We start from the raw sequence: 26,886 nt of genomic DNA, 5'->3' as shown, positions 1-26,886 counted from the left end.
GATGTACCAACACCAGATGTCTGCAGTGGCGCAAAAACACGGTTCACCACCATCTTCTCAAGAGTAATTAGGGATGGACAACAAATGCTACTCTTGTCAGGAATGCTGACATCCCATAGGAGAACAGAAGAAAAAATAGCCAATGCATTTTACTTTTGAAGTGTAGGCACTGTTATAATGGAAAAAATGCAACAGCCAATTAACACACAGCAAACTCCCACAAACAGCTATGCCATTCTGATGTTGTGATGTTGATTGCGGGATAAATATTGGCTAGGACTCCTGGTATAACTCCCCTGCTCTCCTCAGGAAGAGAAGGCCTCAAGTGGGGAGAGGGTGGGTGGGCTGCCATAGGCCTTGCCCAACCCCTGCCCATAAAATTGCAGACAGGTCAGGGGCTGACAGGTGGGCAGTGACAGGGGGACAGTGGGAAGGCCACCTGGGGAATTTTATGGGACCCCCCACCCAACGCCTGCAAACCCATTGGTGGTGGACTGTAAAATTCTGCTCATAGACTAATAGGCTTTTGGTTAGCTTTTTTAAAACCATTTGAACCTCTTCAAAATTTATAAAGTTTTAAACCTCTACATAAATACCTGAAATTGTCAGTGGAGGTAGATAAAGCTATAAAAAAAAGACTAGTTGCATTTTAAGCTTTGTAACCGCAAGTATTAAGAAATAATGGGAGGCCTTGTGGCACAGTGGTAGTGTCCCTAGCTTGGGTTCAATTCCCATCTCAGGACTTGATGGTCATGGAAGGTACATTCATAACATGGCCAAACAGGTTGATTATCAGCCTGCAAATCCTTCCAATATGCTTGATGGTATGTGGTAAGATTGGGCAAGTTTCCTGGTCAGTCATACTGCAGAAGGCAATGACAAACCACTATAGTACTTAGCCAGACATAATCATGGGCCAATCCAATGGAAGTCCATGGTCACCAATGCCCTCTTAGGGCATGGTACCTGAAGGAATAGAAGAAGTAACGATGAATCGAAACAAATTGCTTGTTAATTCAGTTCTAGTACTTTGTGAAGCTCTGGGCATCCCATTATAGAAAGAACATTGTAACCATAGAGAGTGTACAGTGCAGATCCAGCTAAATGATGTCAGGAATGGGAAATTGTAGTTATGCATAGATACTAGGACTGTTTTCACCAGAGCAGAAAAGGTTATGAGGAAACTTAATGAAGGTTTTTAAAATAAAGAAGGAATTTGATTGGAAGGACTGCTTCTACCAGCTGGAGAGACAGTAATGAGGAGTTATTAATTCAGAATTGTTATCAAGAGAGTGAGGAGAGAAGTTTGATAACATTTCCTTACTCAGAAGTTGGAGCATGGGATGCTTTTGCTTAATGCTGTTGACATATTGCTTCCCATTTCCCTTAAACCTGCCACGTCCTTGATTGTTCGCATAGGTCAGAATTTTACATTGATCAGGTGGGCATGTGTCTGACCTAAATGTGCGTGAAATTGAGGCGAAATGACATCAGGAGTCCCAATGTCAACACACATGTGAGCAATATTGAGGTCGGCAGGCATGTGTGGGAGTCGGAGCTGCGCCCACCGACAAATAAAGGTTCAATTAAGGGCATTAAAAACCCTATTGTCCATGATTTTACGTTGCCCGTATGATTTTGCTCTTGTCACACGGGCCAAACGGGCAGGCGGGCAGCCTGTTTTTAATGAAACCTCAACCAAGGGTGGGATGAAATGTCCGGGGTGAGATATAGTTAAAAGAGATATCTGGAGACTGATATTTTTTGAGTTCTGCTTGAATATGTTTTTTTCGTCTTATTTAATTTGTGCAGCTCTGCAGCAGCTGCCTGCCTTCAAGGAGCTCGCTAGAAGTGCCCACCCGCACCCTCACTTTTGTTGGTGCCTGCCCTCTTCCCGTCCCCCTCGGCAGCGCTGAGGCTTTCTCAGTGCGTGTTTAATGCTGGCTGGCTGTTAATTGGCCATGTGGGGTGAAATTGCATTCAGGGACCGATCGCAGGCGGAAGCGCATTTCGCGTCTGCTTCACGGAACATCCGACTTGGCGTGCACGCCATGCCTGAAGTTCAAGCCATAGTCTTTCTTTAATATCCTTTTTCCTTTAATTCCTTTGTTTAAATTACTTGAGGTGATCTGTTATATTATTCCACTGCTGTTTTCTCTTTAACTATATTTGTCAGTTTGTGCTCCGATTTTTCTATTCATATTAATATGCCTCTTATTTTTCAGTTCAGGTGAAGGGTATGCAGCCAAAACGTCAAGGCCCAGATTTTCACTTAGAGTGTACAGAGAAGAGAGAATTCTCAGCTTCTATTGTGGGGGGGGTGGGCGTTGGAGAGAGGTGGTGGGGTGGGGGAGAGGTGGTGGGGTGGGGGAATGCAGACTAGATTAGAAGTTGGAAGGACAACCCGGGAAGAAGTGAGGAGACTGCCGAGTGGAGAGGCAGGCTGGCAGAAGGCCTGCCTTGGGATTCCAGCACTGTGTCCAAGGTGTAAAAAAAAGAATAAAACATGAAACATCCCTTCTGCCTTCACCCCCCACCCCAAACACTTCCCATGCTCCATCCATGCCAATCTATGCCTGCCACCCACCCCACCATGGTCCTTTATAGCCCCTGTGCCAATCTGTGCCCTTCCACCCACACTCCATGGCCCTTCATAGCCCCTGTGCCAACAGTGCCAACCCATGCCCCACTACCCTTTGCCCTGACACCAACCATGCCAATTCACCTAGTATCCACCATGGACTGACCTCAGGAACCATGCAGGGATGAGATAAAATGAAGTTCTCAGTGTCTATTGCAAACATCACCATATTGAACAAAACACAAAAGCCCAATTATTATATTTACATTCCTTCCACTAGATAAAGCCTTACAACAACAAACATTTTATTCAAGTGCACAATCTCTTATAACAACAGGCATTGGAATTCATAGTTCTACATCAAAGAATCTATAACTACTTGTAGCTGTCAATTAAATTGTGAAATTGTAGGCACCCTACTGTGATAATGGGTAGCTGTGAAATCAGTCATGCAGCAACAATCTAGTAATGGAAACCCTCAGGCTTATGTGAACAGACAGAATAAAATAGCAGCCAATCTTTTTTTAAGTACTGCACACATTTTTTTTCCCAAAGATTTAAAGGGCAGGACTTTTAAATGTCTTGAAGTTTGACAGCTCCCTTAGACAGGTTCTTCTGACAGTTTTGACAATTTACTTTGACAAATCTGTTTACAGTTCCAAAGAGCTTGATAGTAATGAGTTCATTCAACTTTTGCACACATTTATAACTGCTTTTAACAATTCCAGAGGGCACCTTACCTCCCCTAAAGGTGTCCCAGGACCAGATCCAAAGGTGTATCTTACTTCTCCAAAACGGTACCCGGGCTATCCATATGAATCCACAAAGTTCAGACCTGCACTTACCAGATCTAATGTGCACACTTCGGCCGGGATTTTCCATGCCCGCCGGCATCGGGCGTGTTTGGTAGCGTGAGCGGACAATATAGCGAGAAAGCCAAAAATCAGTTTCATGTCGTTGAGAAACCAGTTTGCGATCGTCCACTCTGCCCGCTGATGACAGGCCGTGTTCCCCATCATCGGATGTCGGGAACCTCATTGTGGTACATCAGCATATCATTATAAGGCCAGCCCACCAGACTATTCCCCCCAATGGATTGTCCACCCACGTTGGCGGGAAAACATGCCATCGTGTTTCACAACAGCATATAGCATGCACTTAGCAGGCTGCACTTCGCTCAGGTTTGTTTGCCTACCTTGCTTCGGTCAGCACTTGCAGTCATCAGCGCCAGGCTTCACAGTCAGCACCATGTCACTTTTAGGGGGGCTCATGGATTGGTCTCTACCTACCAGATCAGCCATATGTGAGTTGGCTTTTCAATGGCTGCAGGGCTAGGTCTTGCTTGGGGAAGGGGGAGAAGTAGCCTCAGGCAGGGGAAGAGGCTGCAAGACGAGAGCTGTACTGGGGAAGGAGGGTATCGCAGGGTATGTGCGGGGCACATGTCGATCTGTGCAAGTTGCCTCAAGCTGGTGAGGCCTGAAGACACAGTCTCCAGTGGAGATGAGGCCAGATGGACATGTGAGGGTTTGTGTGTGAGTGTGGGTGGTGATGTCTCTTGAGCTGGCATGACTGAGATGCCAATGAATGTGTGGCGGGCTTGAGTGTGTATGAGTTTAGAGTGATGAGGTGGTTGTCATATCCTGGCTGCATGGATGAGATTATTCATCCTCTCTCTGCATTGGATGGCCAACCTCTTCTGTGCAGTTTTGGCACTGATCACCACTGCTGTCGCCTACTAAGCCGGAGTGGTAATGTTGCTGCCCCTCCTGTAGCCAGAGCGGGAGTGGAGGACATCACAACGACCTCCATGGTGTCTGAAAGGCCCTTGAGGGCTTCAGCCTTCTTGCCTTTTGGGGCCATGTCTTCTTTGCTTCAGTCCTGGGCTGAAAGCACTGAGCACGGCTGTACTTTAAATGTGGTGCCTGGCATGGTGAAGCAGCGAGGTGACGGCGTGGCAGGTGAATTGGAGCCCGTCCGCCATCAAAACGGCATGTATCCCGGGAATGCACAATTAATGCGGCAGGTTTGGGATGATATGGCGTGAAAAGCTGCCATTGCGGCCGATGGGTAAAACGTTGTTGTACCTGCCTGCTACCACATTTAAAACAAATCCGGGACGCTTCCGCCCTTTGGATTTCCTCCTCACCTAAGAAAATTCCACATCAGTGGAGGCAGCTGAAGGTTTAAATGGTCAGCTGCCTCTGTAAACTGTGCATGCGCGAAATGTGCCCCACCCCCAATCCCATCCCTGCAAACATGGGAATTGCATGTTTGGTGGTGGGACTTATGATTTTCGTCCATCTCCGCTATTTTCACCACAATGGAGAGCCTCTCTGCTGTGGCAAAAATCTGAGCCAGCTGTCTGTTCCTTCCCATGGATGCCGGTTAACCCGCTGTGTTTCCAGCATTTTCAGTGTTTATTTCAGATTTTCACCATCTGTAATATCTTTCTTTTAAAATGCATGAAAGATGCCCTTGATCGTGGTTGAAGCCAAAATGGTAAGAGTGTGTATAAAGACAGGGGACACCAATCTTTGTCTTTTTATCAAATAGAAATTGCTGGAGAAATAATTCTGAAGTGGGTTTCCCTACGGCAACCTTTTGAAGGACCCTGTTGCCATGGAGATTTATGCTCTCTGGGGGAGTGGCAACATGAGTTTGTGCTGCCAACAGTTGGAATTCATTTTAATTCAAACAAATAACTGTTGATGATAAATCTTTTCTCTTTTGTCCTCACAATACCATCTAATTGCATTGTTAGAAAAACAGTTGGGATGACTGGCTAAGTAACTTCAGTAATAATCAGACATGTGATTTGAACACTTTTCAAACTTCACCTTCGGAAATTCTTTAATTTCCGTTGCGCCATTAGATGCACAGTTGGTTACAATACCTGGAAAATAATGTAAATTCGGATTATGACTTTGTTACTCCCAGCTCAGTGGTAGTAGCTTCACATGGTTTCACTCTGAAGTAGCAATGCATGTCCAACAGTGCCTTTTCTTTCCTCCTTTGAATTTTCAAAGTTCCCCAAGGATCTATCCTTGGCCTCCTTCTCTTCCTTAATAACATGTGATCCCGTAGCAACACAATCTGAAGGCACAGGATCAGCTTTCACATGAACATTGACACCTAATTATTACTATTTGTACTATAATAAAAATTTATTACCTTTCTTGATCTCTTCCTTTGAGCTTTCACACTGTTTATTCTATTGCCAAGTCTGGGATAAGTTATAATATTCTGTAGCTCAATATCAGGAAGACCAATGCCTCCACCACAAGCTGTGCTCCTTAGCCACAGATTCCGCCTCCTCCGCAGCCAATATTTCAGGCGGAACTAGAAAATTCATAACCTTTGGACCTTTAACGAAGCTTCAAACCCCAAGTCCTATCGATAATTAAGGCTACTTATTCCTGCAGTATTGTCTGCCTCTGTCCCTTTAAAGCTGAAAACTTCATTTGTGCCATTCTCATCTGTGGAATTGGCAACTTGCCTTGTGTCAGGATATTGTGGCTTCCAGTCTGGGCATGTAATCTAGGCTGACTGAGAGAGTGCTGTACTGTCGGAGGTACAGTCTTTCAGATGAAACATTAAACTGAGGCCCTATCTGCTTGCTCAGGTGGATGTAAAGTTGGTATTATTCAAAGAAGAGCAGCGGAGTTCTCCCATTCATCTGGCTCACTTTTCCCCATAAGACCAATACCATCAAAACAAATTAATTGGCCATTTATCTCATTATTGTTTGTGGGGCCATGCTGTGCACAAATTGGCTGTTACGTTTACCTATATTCCAACAGTGATAACAAAATTGTTATACAAAATCCTGCTGTCTGTATTTGAACCCGTATCATGCCCTGTTCACCCATCAACCCTTTGCTCGTGCACCTAAATTGGCTTCTGCTCCCTCAAATGCATCCAATTTAAAAATTCCACCTTTGTTTTCAAATTCCATCAAGCTTTAGCTTGTTTCTATCTCTGTGATCACCACCAGCCCTTCAAAACTGTGAGAGTTCTGCGTTCCTCCAATTTTTGCTTTTTTGAAGCATTGAAAGCTGGCCCATAGGGCTGGATTTAATAGAGCCTGTCATGATGGGAAACGTGGCAGCTTAATTGTGGGAGAGGCCCCGAGTCAGTCTCCTGGCAGCAACAAAAGTTCCTCCGATTAAGTCGGAGGGCAGAAGGGGCTCGCGTTGGATTCCCGACAACTGGGGGCAGGATGCCAGTTAGGTTTTGTCAATTTAGTGGTGTCTCAGGGCCACATGGCTTTCCCGTTTCCATGGAAGACTGCCCAGCAAATTCTTTAGGGTTACTGGCAGCCTCCCCCATCACCAGGGTGGGGGGTAGGTCGGAATGGGGGGTGGGGAGGGGTGGGTGCTGTGGTGTGCCTCATAGTCAGGCACTCTGTGGGAATGACATTGGGAAGAGGGTAGGATTGCTGAAAGTCAATGCCCTGACCTTGCCTCAGAACCCCGCTACAATGCATACATGACTCTCATCCCGCCTTCACTCACCTTTGGCCTGAGGTCCCTTGGCAGTCCTGCACTTCTGGTAGGTACATTGCTGCCAGCTAGCGCTACCCCAGCTGGCGCTGGAAGCATGAGGAGCTGCCAGCTTCTGAATGGCTAGCAGTTCTTGGCGGGCTGGACTTCCGCCGCCAGGGATCTCAGTCACAGGAGAGGCATGACAGTGGTCAATTAAGTGCCTGAAAGCACTTCAGGCCTTCCCCACAGAACTGACTGGAGTACCCCGCTGGTTCTCTAACTGATGGGCAAGACCTCTTTCAGCCCGATGGAATCCCGACTGTGACCAGCAACATAGGCAGGACGAGGAAGGAAGTTCTGCAAAGTCAGTTTGAGGAGGTAGGCACCAAATTAATTTAAAAAAAAAACTCTGAGGATTATTACTTGAGCTATGTGCAAATTAGCATAGGGAAAATAATGAAATGAATGCATGGCTCAAAGACTGGTATGGGAGAAGTTGTTTCTGGCTCGTGGGGCATTGGCATCAGTACCAGGGAAAGTGGGGGCTGAACCATTGGCACTGTCTTCACCTGAACTGTGCTGGGCCTGGTGTTCCAACAAGCCGCATAACTAGGGAAGTAGAGAGGGTTTTAAACTAAATAGTGGGGGCAAGATATCAAATTTAGGAAGATGTGGTAAATCAAAGAGTAGAGACAAAGCAAGAGAGTTATTAATATGGGAAATGATAAACAGAATGTGACGGGAAGGGATAGAGAGTATAACTCTAAGAATAAATCAGCAGATAAGACTAGATGCTACATCAGGACAGCACCTGGGTCTTCAGATCTATCCTGCTGTCTTCTGGGAGACCTGACCAGCTGCCCCCACCTAGGCATCAGGATTTCCTTAAATGCATTCCTTCCCTTTGATCTCGCTATTGTCTCAACCAGTCTCTTCAGAAATACTTTCTCCCCAGAATTGATAAAACTTGTTTCGTTACCCTAGCTCTTAGACTTTTAAAAACAAAACTATCCTACCTCACCTTACTTACACCTTTTACAACTTGCTTATATCCCCCTTTGGACTAAAACAACTCAATTCAAAAACATTCCTGTTATTGCTTTATGTAAAACTCTGATTGAAGTTCCCTTTGGTTTATTAACATACCAAAACCACTTCTTACTTTTGGTTTTAGACTCGTGCAGCCACCCTGGCTGTTACTCCAATCACCATATTTGCATCCCCAAAAGCCTGTCTTCCAGTACACAAGAAATATAACAGGGTTATTAACAAAAGAAAAATACTACAGTTTCTTGTTTTTTTGACACCCCCCTTTTTCAGAAAATGAACCGTCATAATTCAAAAAGACGGTTTCATTTTCTTAACTTTTCTTGTTAATTACTACTTATCTCTATCTGCTATACTATTACATTGTAAGGTGCATGCATTAACATGATAATATACCCAAGGTTTCACTAAAAACAGAGTTCATTTCAGTTCTTTTTTCCAGGTTTCACATGTCCAATCTTCCTTACGGCTTAAACCCTTGATAATGCATCTGCAATTAGGTTTTCTTGTCCAGCAACATGTATAATTTTCAAGTTAAATGGTTGTAACAATAGACTCCATCTAAACAGTCTAGCATTCTGGTTTTGAAATTTTTCCAAAAATCTTAATGCGTTATAGTTAGTGTAAACAACTGTTTCTGATGAATTATTGGCAACATAAATTTCAAAATGTTGCAATGCCAGTACCAAACTCAGTGTTTCCTTCTCGATGGTGGAATATTTCTGTTGATAAATATTTAACTTCTTTGAAAAATATCCCACAGGCTTTTCAATACCTGCGTTGTCTTCCTGCAACAATACAGCACCAATACCCATATCGCTTGCATCAATAACCAATTTAAACGGCTTGGCATAATTTGGTGTCGCTAAAACAGGTGCTGTTGTCAACACAGTTTTCAGATTTTTGAATGCATTTTGGCACTCTGATGTCCAGTTGAACTTCTTGTTCCTTTTTAATATTTCAGTCAATGGAGCAACCATGCTGCTAAAATTTGGCATTAGCTTCCTGTAAAAACCACTCATGCCCAGAAATTGTAAAACTTCTCTTTTCATTGAAGGCACTGGGAACTCATCATTTTTACATCTCGTGGGCCAACTTACCATGTCCAACAGTATGGCTAAAATACATGACCTGTGCTCTCGCAAATTCACTCTTAGCCAAGTTCACCACTAAATTAGCTGCTTGTAGATGATGGAATAGTTCTCCCAGATGCTGTAAATGCTTCTCCCATATTTGACTGAATACCACCAAATCATCAATGTACACAGCACAGTGACTCATTTCAGCAATAATCTTATTCGTTAGTCTCTGAAAAGTTGCGGGTGCATTTCTCATACCAAATGGCATGACCTTGAACTGATAGAGCCTATCTGGTGTTACAAAAGCTGAAACCTCTTTCGCCCTTTCTGATACAGGTACTTGCCAATATCCTTTCAGCAAGCCAAACTTTGTAATGAACTTTGAGTGTCCCACTTTCTCAATGCAGTCTTCCAAATGTGGTATGAATCCTCTTTCGTCACTGCATTTACTTTTCGATAATCCACACACAGCCTGTGTGTTCCATCCGGCTTTGACACCGTCACAATGAGTGAATTCCAATTGCTTCAGCTCAACTCAATAATGTCACTCTTGAGCATAAATTCAATTTATTTTTGCACTTGTAATAATTTTACTGGATTCAACCTAAAAGGATGTTGCTTGATTGGAACAGAATTCCCCACATCCACATCATGTACAGCTACCTTTGTTTTTCCTAATTTATCCCTACAGCTAGTTCTATGTGACTGCAATAGCTCTCTCAAGTCACTTCAATATCTTATCTGGAAGGTAACTCAGTATTTCATTCAAATTCTTACGCAATTCATCATTGTCCAATTGAATTCCAGGTAAATCAATTTCAGAACCTTCCGTCCTTACTTCCTTTTCCTGATTCATCACTACTAATACTTCTTTTTGGTTATCCTCCCTATCAAAGTACTTTTTGAGCATATTTATATGACATAACCTTTGTGTTTTTCTTCTATCTGAAGTTCTTACTAAATAATTCACTTCATTTAATTTCTTTTCAATTTGGTACAGCCCACTAAACCTGGCTTTTAATAGTGCGCCTGATACTGGCATCAAACTAACATTTTATCCCCAGCTACAAAGCTATGTGCCTTTGCCTTCCTGTCTGCTTCTGTCTTCATCACCTGCTGTGATATTTTTAAATGCTCTTTAGCTAATTCACATACTCTGTTCAATATTTCCCTTAACTTTGATACATAGTTTAAGAGTGTGGTTTCTGAATCCCTACTCACTAACTTCTCCTGAATTAGTTTGAGTGGTCCTCTCACTTCATGACCATGTACTAATTCAAAAGGACTAAACTTTGTTGCGCAGTCTTGTGGGTAATCCTGACTATATGCCCTCATCATAGTCTTTGGAATTTGATGCCATCTCTCTAATGCCCTCAGTAATACGACTCAGGATGATAAACTAACAATTTAAACAATTCATTCCAAGGCCATTCATGACTTTACTAAACAACTGTGACATGAAATTTGAACCTTGATCTGACTGTAGTTCTTTTGGCAAACCAAATCTAGTTTGGTTAATTCAACCCTTTTTGCTGTGATATTCTGCAATGGTATCGCTTCCAGGAATCTAGTGGATACATCCATGATTGTCAGCAGGTACTGATTTCCAATTTTGGTTTTAGGGAGGGGCCCTACACAATCAATTAGGACCCAAGTAAAAGGTTCCTCAAATGCTGGAATAGGAATTAAAGGTACAGGTTTTATTACTGTTTGAGGTTTTCCTATCACCTGACATGTGTGACATGTTCAATAGAATCTGACTACAGCTTCATGCAGTCCAGGCCAGTAAAACTGTTTCCGTAATTTAACCTGGGTTTTCTTTATTCCTAAATGGGAATATTCCCAGATGGGAACACCACCACCTGGAAGCTCCCCTCCAAGTCACACATCATCCTGACTTGGAAATATATCGCTGTTCCTTCACTGTTGCTGGGTCAAAATCCTGGAACTCCCTTCCTAATAGCACTGTGAGTGTACCTACACCACATGGACTGTAGTGATTCAAGAAGGCAGCTCACCACCACCTTCTCTAGGGCAACTAGGGATGGGCAATAAATGCTGGCCCAGCCAGCGAAGCCCACATCCCATGAATGAATTTTTAAAAAATGCCCCCCTATTGGAACTTTATGAGCTACTCTCAGAATTTCCTTCCTGTATCCAGACAGTATTACTACCTGATGTATTTCTGCCCACTTCTCATCTGCCAGAACATGAGAAGGCCTCCACTTCCTCATTAATATATTATCCTTAAGATAATAACATTCTGGAATACACTTCACCCCTGTTTCTGAGGAAGCAGTTTGATATAACTGCTTCATTTTCAGATCTTTTTGCTGTAACTCTATCAATTTCCTTGAGCTAAACACTTCAGCTTCATGCTCTTCCATTCTGTCTTCCTGAGCAATCTTATCACAGATAGCATCAGCTAATTGCACTTCAGTCTCTTTGCCCTGTCTTCTAGACTCCTCCTGCTGTCTCAAGTTATGAGTCTATGATCATGTTATCACATGGCCTGGAAACCACGATGTTCTTCCTGCAACACTTCTGTGGATTCCTTTTCCACAGGCTGTTCAACTACAGTAGGCATCACCAACATCTGTGACCCAGCTGCATCATTTCCTAAAATAAATTGAACCCCTGAACGAGGCAATTTCTCCACTACTCCAACAATCGCTTCACTTGCTTTCAAGCTACTTTTCAAATTCACTTTACACAATGTAATATTTTTTGTTTCTCCATGAATTTCCCCTTATTAATACCTTTTCCTGCAAAATTCCCTCTAGACAACAAATACTACTATCCTATATCATTAAGGATTGACTGGCTACCGTATCCCTTAAAATCTCTATATCTTTGCCAACTCCACCTTGTACGTATGAAAAGACTTTTCCCTCACAGAAATCTTTAAACATGTCGGCAACCTGCCTTTCAACATTCCTTTGAATAGGCTGTGAACCCATTTTCACACCTTTGGCTAATACTTGTGCTTGCTTTTCTACTTGAACAGACCCTACCAGTTTGTCTTGTTCTAAAGTGTCTGACTTTACAGCACCTTTCGTAGTTTCTACTAATCCACAAGGTTTCCCATGTACCCCCAGCACGTTGATTTTGTATGGCCAATATTATTACAATGAAAACATTTAAGCTTTCTTGCATCCCTTCCACTCTCAGCACCTTCCTTCCTTGTCTGAGGTGAAATCTCCTCAGAATCTTCCCTTCTCTTCTTTGACTGCCTACCTTCCTCTCACCTTCCCATTTTCTATCCTTCTCAGGTTTAAAAGGATGTCAAAAAAAAGTTTTGATTTATGGACCAGCTCATAATCACCTGCTATCTCTGCTGCCTGCCCAGCAGTTTTAACCCTTTGTTCCTCCACATGGGTTCTTACTGCTGAAGGAAGTGAATCTTTAAATTCTTCCAAAAGAATAACTTCCCTAACGACTTCATAGGTTCCCTCTATTTTTAATACCCTTATCCACCTGTCAAAATTACTTTGTTTGACTCTTTCAAATCAATATAAAAGTCTGTCCAGGCTGTTTTCTCAAATTCAAAATTTCTATCTGTATGCCTCTGGAACCAACTCAAAGGCACTCAAACTAGCTTTCTTCACTGCATCATATTCTCCAGATATTTCTTCCGACAGTGATGCATATACTTCATTAGTTCTACTTACCGACCTAGACTGTAATAGCAATGTCCAAATTTATTTTGGCCATTTTATCTGTTTAGCTATCTTCTCAAATGAGATAAAGAATGCTTCAACATCTCTTTCTTCAAACTTTGGAAAAGCTTGTACAAATTTCAACATCTCCTCACTGGGTTCTGATCTGGAAATATGTCCTTTCTCACCTTCTGGTGTCTCTCTTTTAACTGCCAGCTTTTAAAACTGGAATTCTCTGTCCCTCTCTTTTTATCTTTCCTCCATTGCTAATTTTGTCAGTTCCAATTCCCTTTCCTGTTTTCTTTCTTTCTCCTGCCTTTCTACCTGTTCCCTTTGAAATGCTCGTTCCCTTTCCTTTTCCTCCAATTCAGTCTTTTTCATTTGCAACTGAATTTGAGCCCATTCTAATCACCCACCCCTTGGAGAACTCGGTCTCTCGAGTATCCGTTCCAATTTCAAATGCTGTACTATACCTTCGATGATGTCTGATTTCCTTACCCCTGCAGATAATCCTAATTAACTTATCTGCCAATTCCATTAACTTCGCTTTAGTTACCTTTTGTAAACCAACCAAGGTTATAACTTCAACTCCCAGACAAGTCTTAGCAACCACCAAAGCCATATTGCAGTCTCCCATTTTAAAATGTCACAATACCACTCCTGTTTCAGTATACTCCTCACTCATTGTTTTTAAATTCACCAATTTCAAGCCAATTTGTATAGTATGAGGAGAGGTTCTGAAATCAGGAAATGATGTTTCTGACTACTTGTGATGGCTTTACAGTAAAGTGAACATTTATTAAAAGAAAAGAGGTTAAAAAAACACAATTACATTTAAACACAAGAATGGCTTCACACAGTAAACAGTACTTTGAAACAGCTCCACAAGATCTTAACTTAGCTACCCTCAGAGCTAACCTTCCCCCTTTTCCATTTGCAACTGTCCTTATAGATTCTAAAATCTATAGAATTCCAGTAATTTTTATCACAGTGCCTTTTCCCTTGGGGTGTTCTCTGAGTCTGATAGCAATTGGTTCTCCCAGTCTGACCTTGTTCACATGGTTTTCTGGGAGTTCTGACCAGCTACCCTGCTGTCTTCTGGGAGAACTGACCAGCTATCCCGCCTAGGCATCAAGATTTCCTTAAATGCATTCCTTCCCTTTGATCTTTCTATTGTCTCAACCAGTCTCTTCGGAAATGCTTTCTTCCCAGAATTGATTAAACTCGTTTCATTACCCTAGCTCTTAGACTTGTAAAAACAAACTTACCCTATCTTTACCTCACTTACCCCTTTTACAACCTGCATATATCACCCATTTGAACTAAAACATCTCAATTCAAAAACACTTCTGTTATTGTTTTATGTAAAACTCTGATTGAAATTCCTCTTGGTTCATTAACATATCAAAACCACTTCTTACTATTGGCTTTATACTCGTGCAGTCACCCTGGCTCTTACTCCAATTATCATATTTACATCCCCAACAGCCTGTCTTCCAGTACATAAGAAATATGACAGGGTTATTAACAGAAGAAAAATATTACAATTTCTTGTTTTATTGACAGAAGAATCATATTTTCTAAATGGTGAGAGATTGCAGAGCTCTGAGACGCAGAGGGATTTGGGTGTCCTAGTAGATGAATCACAAAACGTTAGTATGTGGGTACAGCAAGTAATTAGGAAACCTAATAGACTGTAATCATTTATTGCGAGGGGAATTGAGCACCAAAGTAGGGAGGTTATGCTTCAGTTATACAGGGCATTGGTGAGACCACATCTGGAGTACTGCCTACAGTATTGGTCTCCTTATTTAAAGAAGGATGTAAATTCATTGGAAGCAGTTCTGAGAAAGTTTACTAGATTAGTACCTGGAACGGGCAGGTTGTCTTATGAGGAAAGGTTGGACAGGCTAGGCTTGTATCGGCTAGAGTTTAGAAGATTAAGAGGCGATTTGATTGAAACATATAAGATCCTGAGGGGTGTTGACAGGGTGGATATGGAAAGGATGTCTCCCCTTGTGGGAGAATCTAGAACTAGGGGTCACTATTTAAAAATAAGGGGTCTGCTCATTTAAGTCAGAGACAAAGAGGATTTTTTTCTCTCGGGGGTTGTGAGTCTTTGGTGCTCTCTTCCTCAAAAGCCGAAGCAGAGTCTTTAAATATTTTTAAGCAGAGGTAGATAGATTCTTGATAAGCAAGGGGGTGAAAGGTTATCGGGGTAGGCAGGAATGTGGGGTTGAGGCTACAATCAGATCGGCCATGATCTTATTGAATGGTGGAGCAGGCTCGAAGGGCCGAGTGGCCTACTCCTGTTCCTAGTTCGTATGTTCGTAAGTCTATGTAGCCTTTGAAAGAGCTGATCAGTCAGTTTCACTCCCATGTTCTTTCCCCATAGCCCTATATGTTTTTGTAATTATAAGCATTTATTCATTTTGAAAGCTACTTTTGAATCTGCTTCCTCCATCCTTTGTCAGTGTATTCCAGATCACAAATCTCTGCAAAAAAATATGTTTCTTATTTTGCCTTTGGTTGTTTTGCCAAGCACCTTAAATCTGTGTCCTCTGGTTACTGATCTTTCTGCCATTTTATCATTTCTCCATATTTACTCCATCAAAAACCTTCAATGATTTTGAACACCTCTAGCAAATCTCTTCTTGACCTTCTCCGCTCTTCAGCTTCTCCAGTCTTTCCACATAGCCAAAGCCCTCATCCCTGATACCATTCTAGTAAAAACCTTTTCACACCCTACCCAAGCTCTTGACATCCTTCCCAAAATGTGGTGCCTAGAATTGAGCACAATATTCCAACCAAGATTTAATCAGTGTTCTTATAAAGGTTTAGCATAACTTCCTTGCCTTTATACTCTATTCCTCCATTCATAAAGCCAAGGATTCCAGCAATGTTTTTAACAGCCTTTTCAACTTTCATACCACTTTCAAAGATTTCTGTACACACAGCCACAGGTTTCTCTATTCGTTTAGCCCTCTTCTAGAGAAAAAAGGCCCCAGCCTGTTCTGCCTTTCCAGATAGTTTTAACCTCGCGGTTCTGGTATCATCCTTATAAATCTTTTTGCAGCTTTTCCCTTGCATTTATATCCTTTTTATGCAGAGACCTGAAATGTGCATAGTACTTTAAGTGTGATCTAGCCAAGGTTCTATACCTTTTAACTTAATGCACAATTAAATTGATCTCAACCCTCTGAGTGGTCTTTTAATGTTACTATACCCTTGATGCACACATGCAGAATGTAGTTAGAATTTTAACTGTGTCCGTTGCATAATTTTGCTTCTCCTTATTGTTTTTTAAAAATTCATTCACGGAATGTGGGCTTCGCTGGCTGGGTCAGCATTTATTGCCCACCCCTAGTTGCCGTTGAGAAGGTGGTGGTGAGCTGACTTCTCGAACCACTGCAGTCCATGTGGGGTAGGTACACCACAGTGCTGTTAGGAAGGGAATTCCAGGATTTTGACCCAGCGACAGTGAAGGAACGGCGAAATAGTTCCAAGTCAGGATGGTGGGTGACTTGGAGGGGAACTTCCAGGTGATGCTGTTCCCATCTACCTGCTGCCCTTGTCCTTCTAGATGGTAGTGGTTGTGGGTTTGGAAGGTGCTGTCTAAGTGAATTCATGCACTGCATCTTGTAGATGGTACACACTGCTGCTACTGTGCGTCAGTGGTGCAGGGGATGAATGTTTGTGGATGAGGTGCCAATCAAGCGGGTTGCTTTGTCCTGGATGGTGTCAAACTTCTTAAATGTTGTGGGAGCTGCACTCATCCAGACATCTCTAGTCTTTGGTTAAAGCTGACAAACTATTGGCACATTGTTCCTCTGTTTTTCTTCCTTCTAAGATCTAAAGCCAAAACACACTGTTTCACTTTTCATCTTCTCTGCATTCACACTGTGTTAACATCCCGGCTCAGCACTTCACCCTTATTCAAATTCATTATTTCCAAGGCCCTTGAAACTGGAATTACCTTTCTCCTTCCTTCTACAGCTTCATCATTAGCTTTGCATAAAAGTTATTTTTTGATTTATCGTGTCATTCTCTGTTACTCCTTTCACCTCAGTGGGATCTGTTTCATATATAAGGACAGCAGTCTTCATCAATGTCTTTCTCTGTGAGAGGCTTTATTGGACTGACCAAGAGGCAGTCTCATGGCACAGTCACATGACTACAGAAAGCCAGATGTGACAATCAGACTGGTTACATTTCAAAAGCCAAACATCCCCATTTTCATATTGAACAAAAGGTACAAACATCCTCCTTCCGTAGTGAGCAAGAGACGCCTTTGTATTCATGATCTTGTGTGACTGTGTTACCCAAGTTACTTATTATACACCCATTGTTCTCATGCACTAACCACTGTTTGCTATATTGGTCAGTTACTGCGCATGCATGGCACACCTAGGTCAGGATTTTCTGTGCCCGCCGGCATTGGGCGTGTTTGGTGGTGTGAGCAGACAATGTGGCGCGATCGATTTCACGACGGCATGAAACCAGTTTGCGATCATCTGCTCAGCCCACCAATGGCTCATCGCCATCAGACATTGGGAATCTCATTGTAATACATCAGCATATCGTTATAGTTGAGGTGGCATCTGTCACTTGGTTTCAGTGTGTGGTGTGCCTGACCACAGGGTGCCTATTGGTACATGGACTGTGTACCAATGAGGCAGGAACATGTGCAATTAAAGAAACAAAAACAGAACATGCTGGAAACATACGGCAAATCAGAAATACCATCTGTCAGGAGACATGACAAGTTGATGTTTCAGGCATAACCTTCTCTTCAGTCCAATGGATGCAGTTTTTTTTTTCACTCCTTTCCATCTTTACAAAAAAATCTGCTCACAGGCTACTAAGCCCTTTAGTCACTTCTTTATAATAGCTGTCAGGATATTTATACTCTCGGAAGTATCTTTGTATGTTTCTACTTGTGTTATACTTACACTCATACCCTTTATTCATTGTTTTGGTTTCCCTGTAAAGTTCTCTATCTTTACCCAGTTTTGGTGATTTTTTTTTCCTTCCCTCTTTCTCTCAGACCACCTTATAAAAATGTGTTCTCATCTTTTCCCCATATCTTTCAACTATTAACCAGCTCTTTCTCTTTATAGATGTCTACGGACCCGCTGTGCCTTCTAGCCTTTCCTGCCGTTATTAGACTTTCTGAATTTGCAGTTTTTCTTCTTTTTATTTCTATTATTTAATACCATTGATAACAGGCTTCCCTTTGAACTGAATTCCTTGATCTGATAATTTGATAGTAACAGGAATTACAATTCGCAGAGTGAGAATAATGAAACAAAAGTGATACTGGTCATCAATAACATTTTGTTGTATTAACAGGGTTCAAATATTATTAAAAAGTTTTGAAACTGGAAGGCTAGGAGTAAGAGGAAAGTCACGTGACACTTATTTCATTCAAAGGATGTAAAGGTGTGGAATATCTTAACAGGGAAGGGTGTTGAAGGAGAAAGTATGTGGCCAATTTTTCCAAGTTTGAGTTAACAGATAGAATATTGTCAGTGGCATGCCAGAGATTTTCTGAAATGCATGACTGCCAGATGGCAACTTGAAATGCAACCCTTATAATTGCCACATTTTGGGAGATAGAAGGAAATAAGGTGAGGAATTGGTAGCTCCTTGTCTGATTCAAAGGGAAAAAGCTCATTTTGCCATGTCGGCTTTATCCTGTTGCTAAATATTCTTTTGTTCTAATGTGTTTACAGACTGCACCTGGAGTCCATAAGAGGTTGTTTCGTAAAGTGAAGAACTTAATTGCTGCATACCAGAAGGAGGATCAAGGCCTAGCGATACCTTTGCTACACCCTGTGTACAAGCAGAAAGGTACTTAAGCTTTCCTTACTGGTATCTGAATTGAATCATCTGTGATTGGAAATACTGCTCTTCTCACCTATTGTACAGTTGGTTTAATACCTATAAATGGTACCTTTTTTATAACATTAACCCTATCATCTTATTTTTCTGAACTTGATTGGTTCAGCACATCGAAGATATTGTTGAATTCTTTTTATAAAAGAGACTCTTTCAAATTTCACATGATTTTTATAGTAATCCCTATTTCTCAGTGTTTTAAATGTTGTGTAAGAGTGTGTGTTTGTGTGTAGAACAGGCTGTGAGAGATTATAATCTGTAGGTCTTAGATCTTAATGTTACTCTATGAAGCCCAATATGCAGTGGAAACTGGCATCCATTGGTGAATGTAGATAAGGAGCAAAGTAGAGCACAGAGGCCACTGTTCTCAGACAGGAGCAAGCAAGACCCCCTCCCCTGAGAAGCCTACTTCTGCCCACATGGGTGCCATGTAGACCACATCTCACTTGGCGTAAGGACCTCCAGAACTACCATAATTCTTGAGTGAATAACAAAAGCTGGAACTCACAGCATTGAGAGTCCTCTCACCTCATTGCCCTTGCAGTGACATTTGGTTTTAAGGAGTGGGCAGTGGTTGTGCTCCTTATCGGACAAGACAGAAAATCTTGGAAACCACAAAAATCTTGCACAATGGTCCTGTCGTCTGGTGGGTTCAAGGTTCCGTCAACTCTGCCCACTTGTGCATTCAGAAGCCTCTAAAACCCACCTCTGGCTTCTGTGCGTTCAGCAATCTAGACAGTAAGCTATAGAATTCCCACCCTAAACCTTTCCACCACTACATCTCTTTTTTTGTCTTTTAGGATCTTTCTTAAAACTTATTTCTTTGACCAAGCTTTCAGACGTGATAGAGGGGGAGGAATGAAAGGGGGAGGAGTGGCATTACTAGTCAGGGAAAATATCACAGCTGTGCGTAGACAGGACAGCCCAGAGGGCTGGTCTACAGAGGCCATATGGGTGGAGCTGAGGAATGGGAAAGGTGTGACCACACTAATAGGGTTGTATTATAGACCGCCCAATAGTCAGAGAGAATTGGAGGAGCAAATCTGTAGAGAGACAGCAGACCGATGTAAGAAACAGAAAGTTGATAGTAGGAGATTTTAACTTTCCACATATTGACTGGGACTCCCATACTGTAAAAGGGCTGGATGGCTTGGAGTTTGTCAAATGTGTTCAGGAAAGTTTTCTAAATCAATATATAGAGGTTCCAACGAGAGAGGATGCAATACTTGATCTCCTATTAGGGAACCAGACAGGTCAGATGACAGAAGTATGTGTAGGCGAACATTTTGGGTCCAGTGACCACAATGTCATTAGTTTTAAGCTAATTATGGATAAGGATAGGTCTGGTCCTCGAGTTGAGATTCTAAATTGGAGAAAGGCCAATTTTGTGGAAATGAGAAAGGATCTGGGAAGAGTGGATTGGGATAAGTTGTTTTCTGGCAAGGATGTGTTAAGTAAGTGGAAGGCATTCAAAGGCGAAATTTTGAGAGTGCAGAGTTTGCATGTTCCTGTCAGGATTAAAGGCAAAGTTAACAGGCATAGGGAACCTTGGTTTTCAAGGGATATTGGTGATCTGGTTAAGAAGAAGAGAGAGGTGTATAGCAGGTATAGGCAACAAGGAGCAAATGAAGTACTTGTAGAGTATAGAAAATGTAAGAAAATACTAAAGAAGGAAATTAGAAAGGCAAAAAGAAGACACGAGGTTGCTTTGGCAGATAATGTGAAGGTAAACCCGAAGGGTTTCTACAAGTATATTAAGAATAAAAGGATAGTAAGGGACACAATTGGTCCCCTTGAAGATCAGAGTGGTCGTCTATGTGTGGAGCCTCACAAGATGGGGGAGATCTTAAACAGTTTTTTTGCATCAGTATTTACTCAGGAAACTGGCATAGTGTATAAGGAAGGAAGGGAAACAAGCAGTAGTGTCATGGAACATATAGAGATTAAAGAGGAGGAGGTGCTTGTTGCCTTACAGCGAATAAAGGTAGATAAATCCCCCGGGCCTGAAATGATATTCCCTCGGACCTTGAGGGAGACTAGTGTAGAAATTGCAGGGGCCCTGGCGGAAATATTTAAAATGTCCTTAGCCACGGGTGAGGTGCCGGAGGATTGGAGGGTAGCTCATGTTGTTCCGTTGTTTAAAAAAGGCTCCAAAAGTAAACCAGGTAATTACAGGCCAGTGAGCCTGACGTCAGTAGTAGGTAAATTATTGGAAGGTGTTCTGAGAGATCGGATATATAATTATTTGGACAGCCAAGGGCTGATTAAGGATAGTCAGCATGGCTTTGTGCGTGGTAGGTCATGTTTAACGAACCTTGTAGAGTTTTTCGAGGCGGTTACCAAGAAAGTAGATGAAGGAAAGGCTGTGGGTGTTGTCTACATGGACTTTAGTAAGGCCTTTGACAAGGTCCCACATGGGAGGTTAGTTCAGAAGGTTCAGACACTTGGTATCCATGGAGAGGTTGTAAACTGGATTCGAAATTGGCTTTGTGAGAGAAGACAGAGAGTGGTAGTGGATGATTATTGCTTCTCAGACTGGAGGCCTGTGACTAGTGGTGTGCCTCAGGGATCTGTGCTGGGACCATTGTTGTTTGTTGTCTATATCAATGATCTGGATGATAATGTGGTAAATTGGATCAGCAAGTTTGCTGATGACACTAAGATTGGAGGCGTTGTGGACAGTGAGGAAGGCTTTCAAAGCTTGCAGAGGGATCTGGACCAACTGGAAAAATGGGCCAGAAAATGGCAGATGGAATTTAATGCAGAAAAGTGTGAGGTGTTGCATTTTGGAAGGACAAACCAAGGTAGGACATACACAGTAAATGGTAGGGCACTGAGGAGTGCAGAGGAACAAAGGGATCTGGGAGTTCAGATACATAATTCCCTGAAAGTGGTGTTACAGGTAGACAGGGTTGTAAAGAAAGCTTTTGGCATACTGGCCTTCATAAATCAAAGTATTGAGTATAGGAGTTGGGATGTTATGGTGAGGTTGTATAAGACATTGGTGAGGCCAACTTTGGAGTATTGTGTGCAGTTCTGGTCGCCTAACTACAGGAAGGATATCAGTAAGGTTGAAAGAGTGCAGAGAAGATTTACTAGGATGTTGCCGGGTCTTCAGGAGTTGAGTTACAGGGAAAGATTAAACAGGTTAGGACTTTATTCCTTGGAGCATAGAAGAATGAGGGGAGATTTGATAGAAGTTTACAAAATTATGAGGGGTATAGACAGAGTAAATGCGAGTAGGCTTTTTCCACTTAGATTAGGAGAGATAAGCACGAGAGGACATGGCTTTAGGGTGAAAGGGGAAAGGTTTAGGGGGAACATTAGGGGGAACTTCTTCACTCAGAGAGTGGTGGGAGTGTGGAACGAGCTGCCATCTGACGTGGTAAATGCGAGCTCACTCTTAAGTTTTAAGAATAAATTGGATAGATACATGGATGGGAGAGATCTGGAGGGTTATGGACTGGGTGCAGGTCAATGGGACTAGCAGAATAATATTTCGGCATAGATTAGACGGGCCGAATGGCCTGTTTTTTTGTGCTGTAATGTTCTATGGTTCTATGGTTCTAATTCCCCCTCCTAATCTTTCTCTCTTTGACTCATTGTGAATTTTTGTCTGACTACTCATCTGTGGGATGTTTTCCTACTTTAAAGTTACAATGTAAGTGCATTATTGTTGTAATTGACCATGTGAGGGATCGCAACTGAGCTGCACATAGTTTACACATGACACACTTGCTGGTTGATGCTACCGGATAGTGATCAGGATTGGAAGCTCTAGCTGAGCCTTTCCTCATCTTCCAAAGTCCAGGGCAGACACTGAAACCAAATGCACAACTAAGGTCAACACAGACAGAACTTGAACCAGGAGCTTTCTGATCTGCACAGCTTCGTCCTCGACTAAGGCACTACTTTTAGCCCACTCAGCGATCGTAAAGCTCATACATAAACGGCACTGGGATTTAAAGATAACATATTTAATTCTCATAACAGTTTTATTAATTGAAATCATCATTATAACAGTGATTATTTACTTGTTTTACAGGTGTTGAAACAGAAGAAGATTATCTCTTGATGCAACCAGCTGAATGATTGCATGCTCTTTTTTCTAACATGATGTTGGACTGAACTTACTATAAATGCTTTCTAATGAAATGGGCTGCAGCAGTGAACCTGAATATATCTTCATGGATCTTTTGATAGCCTTGAACACTTTAACCTTCTAAATATGGCTTTCTTTCTTCTAGAGTACCAGATGCTTAACCTGCAATTACTGTTCTTGAAATATGTTTGAATCATAAGTTCTGGCATACTTTAGTACGGAAGTTCTTGATGAAGCAGAGGGCTCTTAATATTTCATTTATTTATTTATCTTGTTCCCAACCTTGTTAGAGAAGGGGATCTCTGTACCTTTCATGTAGTTCTGAAACAGCTAAAAGAAACAACTAAAAGAAGGAACCAAAAAAGTTTATTTTTTTAACTACATGACTGATTTAATTTTAAACGAATATTTTTGCAGAGACTATAGTACTGTTATTTGTTAATAATACCATGCCAGTAACACGAAAATGGAAACAGATTTCCATTGCAAGTATATAGGCCCTGGGTTTCTGCAGGGGTTGTCCTGACCTCTCATCATGGAGAGAGTTTGGGCTCCAGGGTTTTGATAATCTCCCTTGAAGGTTATGGCATGGGATGGAACAACTTCTGTAGAAACTCAGGGCCAGTGTTTTGCCTGCATTTAGCGAAGAACCAGTTTCTCTCAACAACAGTGTAAAATGTCTTGCTGAACAAACCTTCCTCAGCTCAACAACAATCACATCACACTTACAAGGATTGATGAGCTGGTTCTTCATTGGCAATAGTGGCATTATTATAGCCACATAATGATTAAGTTTTCTACATAGATGACACAGCAACACTTCATTATGAGCCATAGCAGTGTACCATTTTCAATCTCGCTGTTTTCCAAAATGATCTTCCCCAGAATTCTGTTGAGTCATGTTACTAACCAGATGAAACTATTTAATGTATCTTAGAGCCTTTTGGCAAAGGTACATATTAAATTAAAAGAAGAAAGTATCTCAAGTGGATTGAATTGACAGGCAGACATGAGATATGAGCATGTCAATATGTGGTTAGGAGACAAATGTTCTTGGTACCTGCTGTAATGGATTGCTACTTAATGCTTTATAAAAACTGTTTCTGTGAAACAAACTTGAATTAGATCCTGATTTTTTTTTTAATTGATAGACATTTTGAGCCAATTTCTTTTCAAGAAATGGAGTAATCTCTTCAACTTTTTCTTTCTTATTAAAAGTGCATTTTGTTTTCTATCCAAGCTGTGAAAGATGACAATATGTAACTATTTTTCCAATCAATTCATTATATTATTTCATTAGATGCTAAGAGATTTACCAGCTTCTTTTTCTTTTGCTTTTGTACTTTTTATCTTGGAGCTGGTCAGTTTTTACTTTAAAAGCTTCCAAAATAGCGACTTTTAAATAACATGAAAAGTGGAAAAATCAAAAGCTGAAGTTGCAATAAGGCTTCGAAATGGTAATTATTTTTAAATTTGTGCTTTGAATTTTTCCTAGTTATCTCCTTCTGTGGGGTACATCTAGTACTTTAATTTAATCTTTCTTCATGTACAACCTTGACATGTGTGTCTGCAGGCCAGTTAATTATTTAGAGCAGCACAACTCAGTGCAGATCAATTCTGTTCTTCCCTAATGCCCATAGATCCACTTTCAACAGTTGTCTCTGGATAATAATGAAGAGCAGGAAGCCTAGCTAATTTTATTCCTCTCACTCTCCAGTATATGATGTTAAGGCCAAATGTGGTGAGCCAACTACTGCCGTAGTTGAAAGCCACTAACTTAAAAATAACCAATAATCCAACCTGAGACCTTCTGGTCTCTATGGCTCATTGCTACCCTGAGGCATTGCCTTCATCCACTGGACCAGCTTGTTTGCATTGTATTTTAATAATGGTTTGCTTGTGACTCTTTTGTGACTCTGTTCGCTCTTGTGACTTCTTTCATTAAAGCCAAATAAATACATACACTGCAATGGACATCCAATCATTTTTTTATTTTCATACCACAAAACTAATGAATTAATAAAAGTAATTTTGGAGATCGTTGTATGTAAAATATAAATAAATATATGTCCAGTACTTAATGTTGATGCATTATTTTTCAACACCACTCCACCCTACATTTATCTTGTGTTTCTAATGCAAATGCCCGCAATTCAGCACAGAGGGGCTTAATCATCTCTGGTGGTGCACTGCTTAATGTATTTCCATATAATTCCTTTGTGTTCTACTTTAATGAAGCAATTACACATTTTTTTAACAGTTTATTGACTCCATTAAGGTAGCATTAAACAATAAATTTTATATGGAACGCACAGATATAGTGAATTACAAGAGGCAATGGGCTGGATTTTCAAAGGCTGCAGAGGGCGAGTTCAGGAGTGTGCGGTGCAAGACCAGCACACTCAACATTTCATTTGGGGTGCCAGGAGTTGGAGGAGGGACCCTGCCCAACATGTTAAATTGGCCATTTAAGGCTCTTACTGAGTTGCTGCTGAGTGTGCTGTTTACTGTCTACATGTCAACAAACTGTTCTCTTTGAAAAGATCAAGAGAAGGTAAGAATCCAGAGGGAGGGGTCCAGGTGGAGGGAGAATATTGGAGGTGGGTAAAAGGATCCGTTGAACGGGGAGAGGACTCCTGCCCAAAGAAGTGAGCACAGAGACGAAGACGGCGGAAGAAGAGTTCAGCATTGTGCCGAGCCCGAAATTCATTGAGATGAGGGCGTAAGGGTATGAAACTAAGTCCTTTGCTGAGCACTGAACGTTCAGCATCGGAGAGGGGAAGGTCAGGGGGTATAGTGAATACGCGGCTGGGGCTGGGATTGGAAGATGGGGTGGGGACGGAGGGACAGGCAGGGGTGGCGGGTCCTAGATGGGTGTTGGTGTCGATGAGTTGTTGGAGCTTGCGTTCCTTAGCACTTGAGAGAAAGAGAAAAAGTTTCTTGTTGAGGCGTCGGATGAGACGAAGAATAAAATGAAACTGGGGGCACGCGCAGCTTTGAAAAAGGGCGCGGTGGTGCTGCTGGAGGGAGAGGTCGAATGTGTTCATGTGGCGGCGCATGGCACTGAGTCTGTTGAAGGGTCATGAGGACTCGAAACGTCAACTCTTCTCCGCCGATGCTGCCAGACCTGCTGAGTTTTTCCAGGTAATTCTGTTTTTGTTTTGGATTTCCAGCATCTGCAGTAGTTTTTTGTTTTTTAGTTTTTTGTTTTTAAACTGTTCTCTTGCCTACCCTGAATGATGCTGCATGTGGTTCTCCATAGGAAAATAGGGGTAGGCCATTCACCCCCTTGAATCTGCCCCACCATTTAACTAGATTATAGTTGATCTTCTACCTGAACGCCATCTTTCTGCACTATCCCCATATCCCTTGATGTCATTGGTATCTAGAAATCTATTGACCTCTGCTTTGAACATACTCAATGACTGAGCTTCCACAGCTCTCTGGGGTAGAGAATTCCAAAGATTCACCACCCTTTGACTGAAAAAATTCCTCCTCATCTCAGTCCTAAATGGCCTACCTCTTATTCTGAGACTGTGAGCCCTGTAAGAATTTTGTACACTTCAATGTGACCACCTCTCATTCTTCTAAACTCTAGCGAATACAGGCTCAAAGGGCAGTCCTGCCATCCCCAGGATTAGTCTGGTGAACCTTTTGTTGCACTCCCTCTAAGGCCAGTATAACCTTCCTGTGGTAAGGAGACCAAAACTGCATCAAGGCTCTATGCAACTGCAGCAAGACTTCCTTATTCCTGTACTCAAATCATAACATACCATTTGCCTTGTCTGATTGCTTGTTGTAGCTGCATGTTAGCTTTCAGTGACTTATGAACAAGAACACCCAGGTCCTTTGGGACATCAACATTTCCCAATCTCTCCCCATTTTAAGAAATATTCCGCATTCCTCTTTTTTTCCTACCAAACTTCACAATTTTCCACATTACATTCCATCTGCCATGTTCTTACACACTCACAGTCCTTGAAGCATCTTTGCTCAACCTCCTCACATTCCCACCAAGTTTTGTGTCAAGAGG

The 26,886-nt window shown here is 41.8% G+C and overlaps 1 protein-coding gene across 1 annotated transcript in view; it reads left to right on the top strand.

Annotated features, from left to right (window-relative positions):
- Window positions 1–24,929, top strand: part of LOC144683895 (SH2 domain-containing protein 1A-like) — a 66,167-nt gene extending 41,238 nt beyond the window's left edge. Inside the window, exons 3-4 of the mRNA XM_078547451.1 lie at window positions 18,586–18,703; window positions 22,797–24,929. Of these exons, the coding sequence (XP_078403577.1) occupies window positions 18,586–18,703; window positions 22,797–22,843 (165 nt within the window). The 3' untranslated portion in view covers window positions 22,844–24,929. The remainder of the gene's footprint in view (window positions 1–18,585; window positions 18,704–22,796) is intronic.
- Window positions 24,930–26,886: the final 1,957 nt, after the last annotated feature.

This window comes from Cetorhinus maximus, chromosome 8 (genome assembly GCF_964194155.1).
Source record: "Cetorhinus maximus chromosome 8, sCetMax3.hap1.1, whole genome shotgun sequence".
Lineage (NCBI taxonomy): Eukaryota > Metazoa > Chordata > Chondrichthyes > Lamniformes > Cetorhinidae > Cetorhinus > Cetorhinus maximus.
The sequence above is the reverse complement of the archived record's forward strand: the minus strand, read 5'-3'. Positions and strand labels throughout refer to the sequence as shown.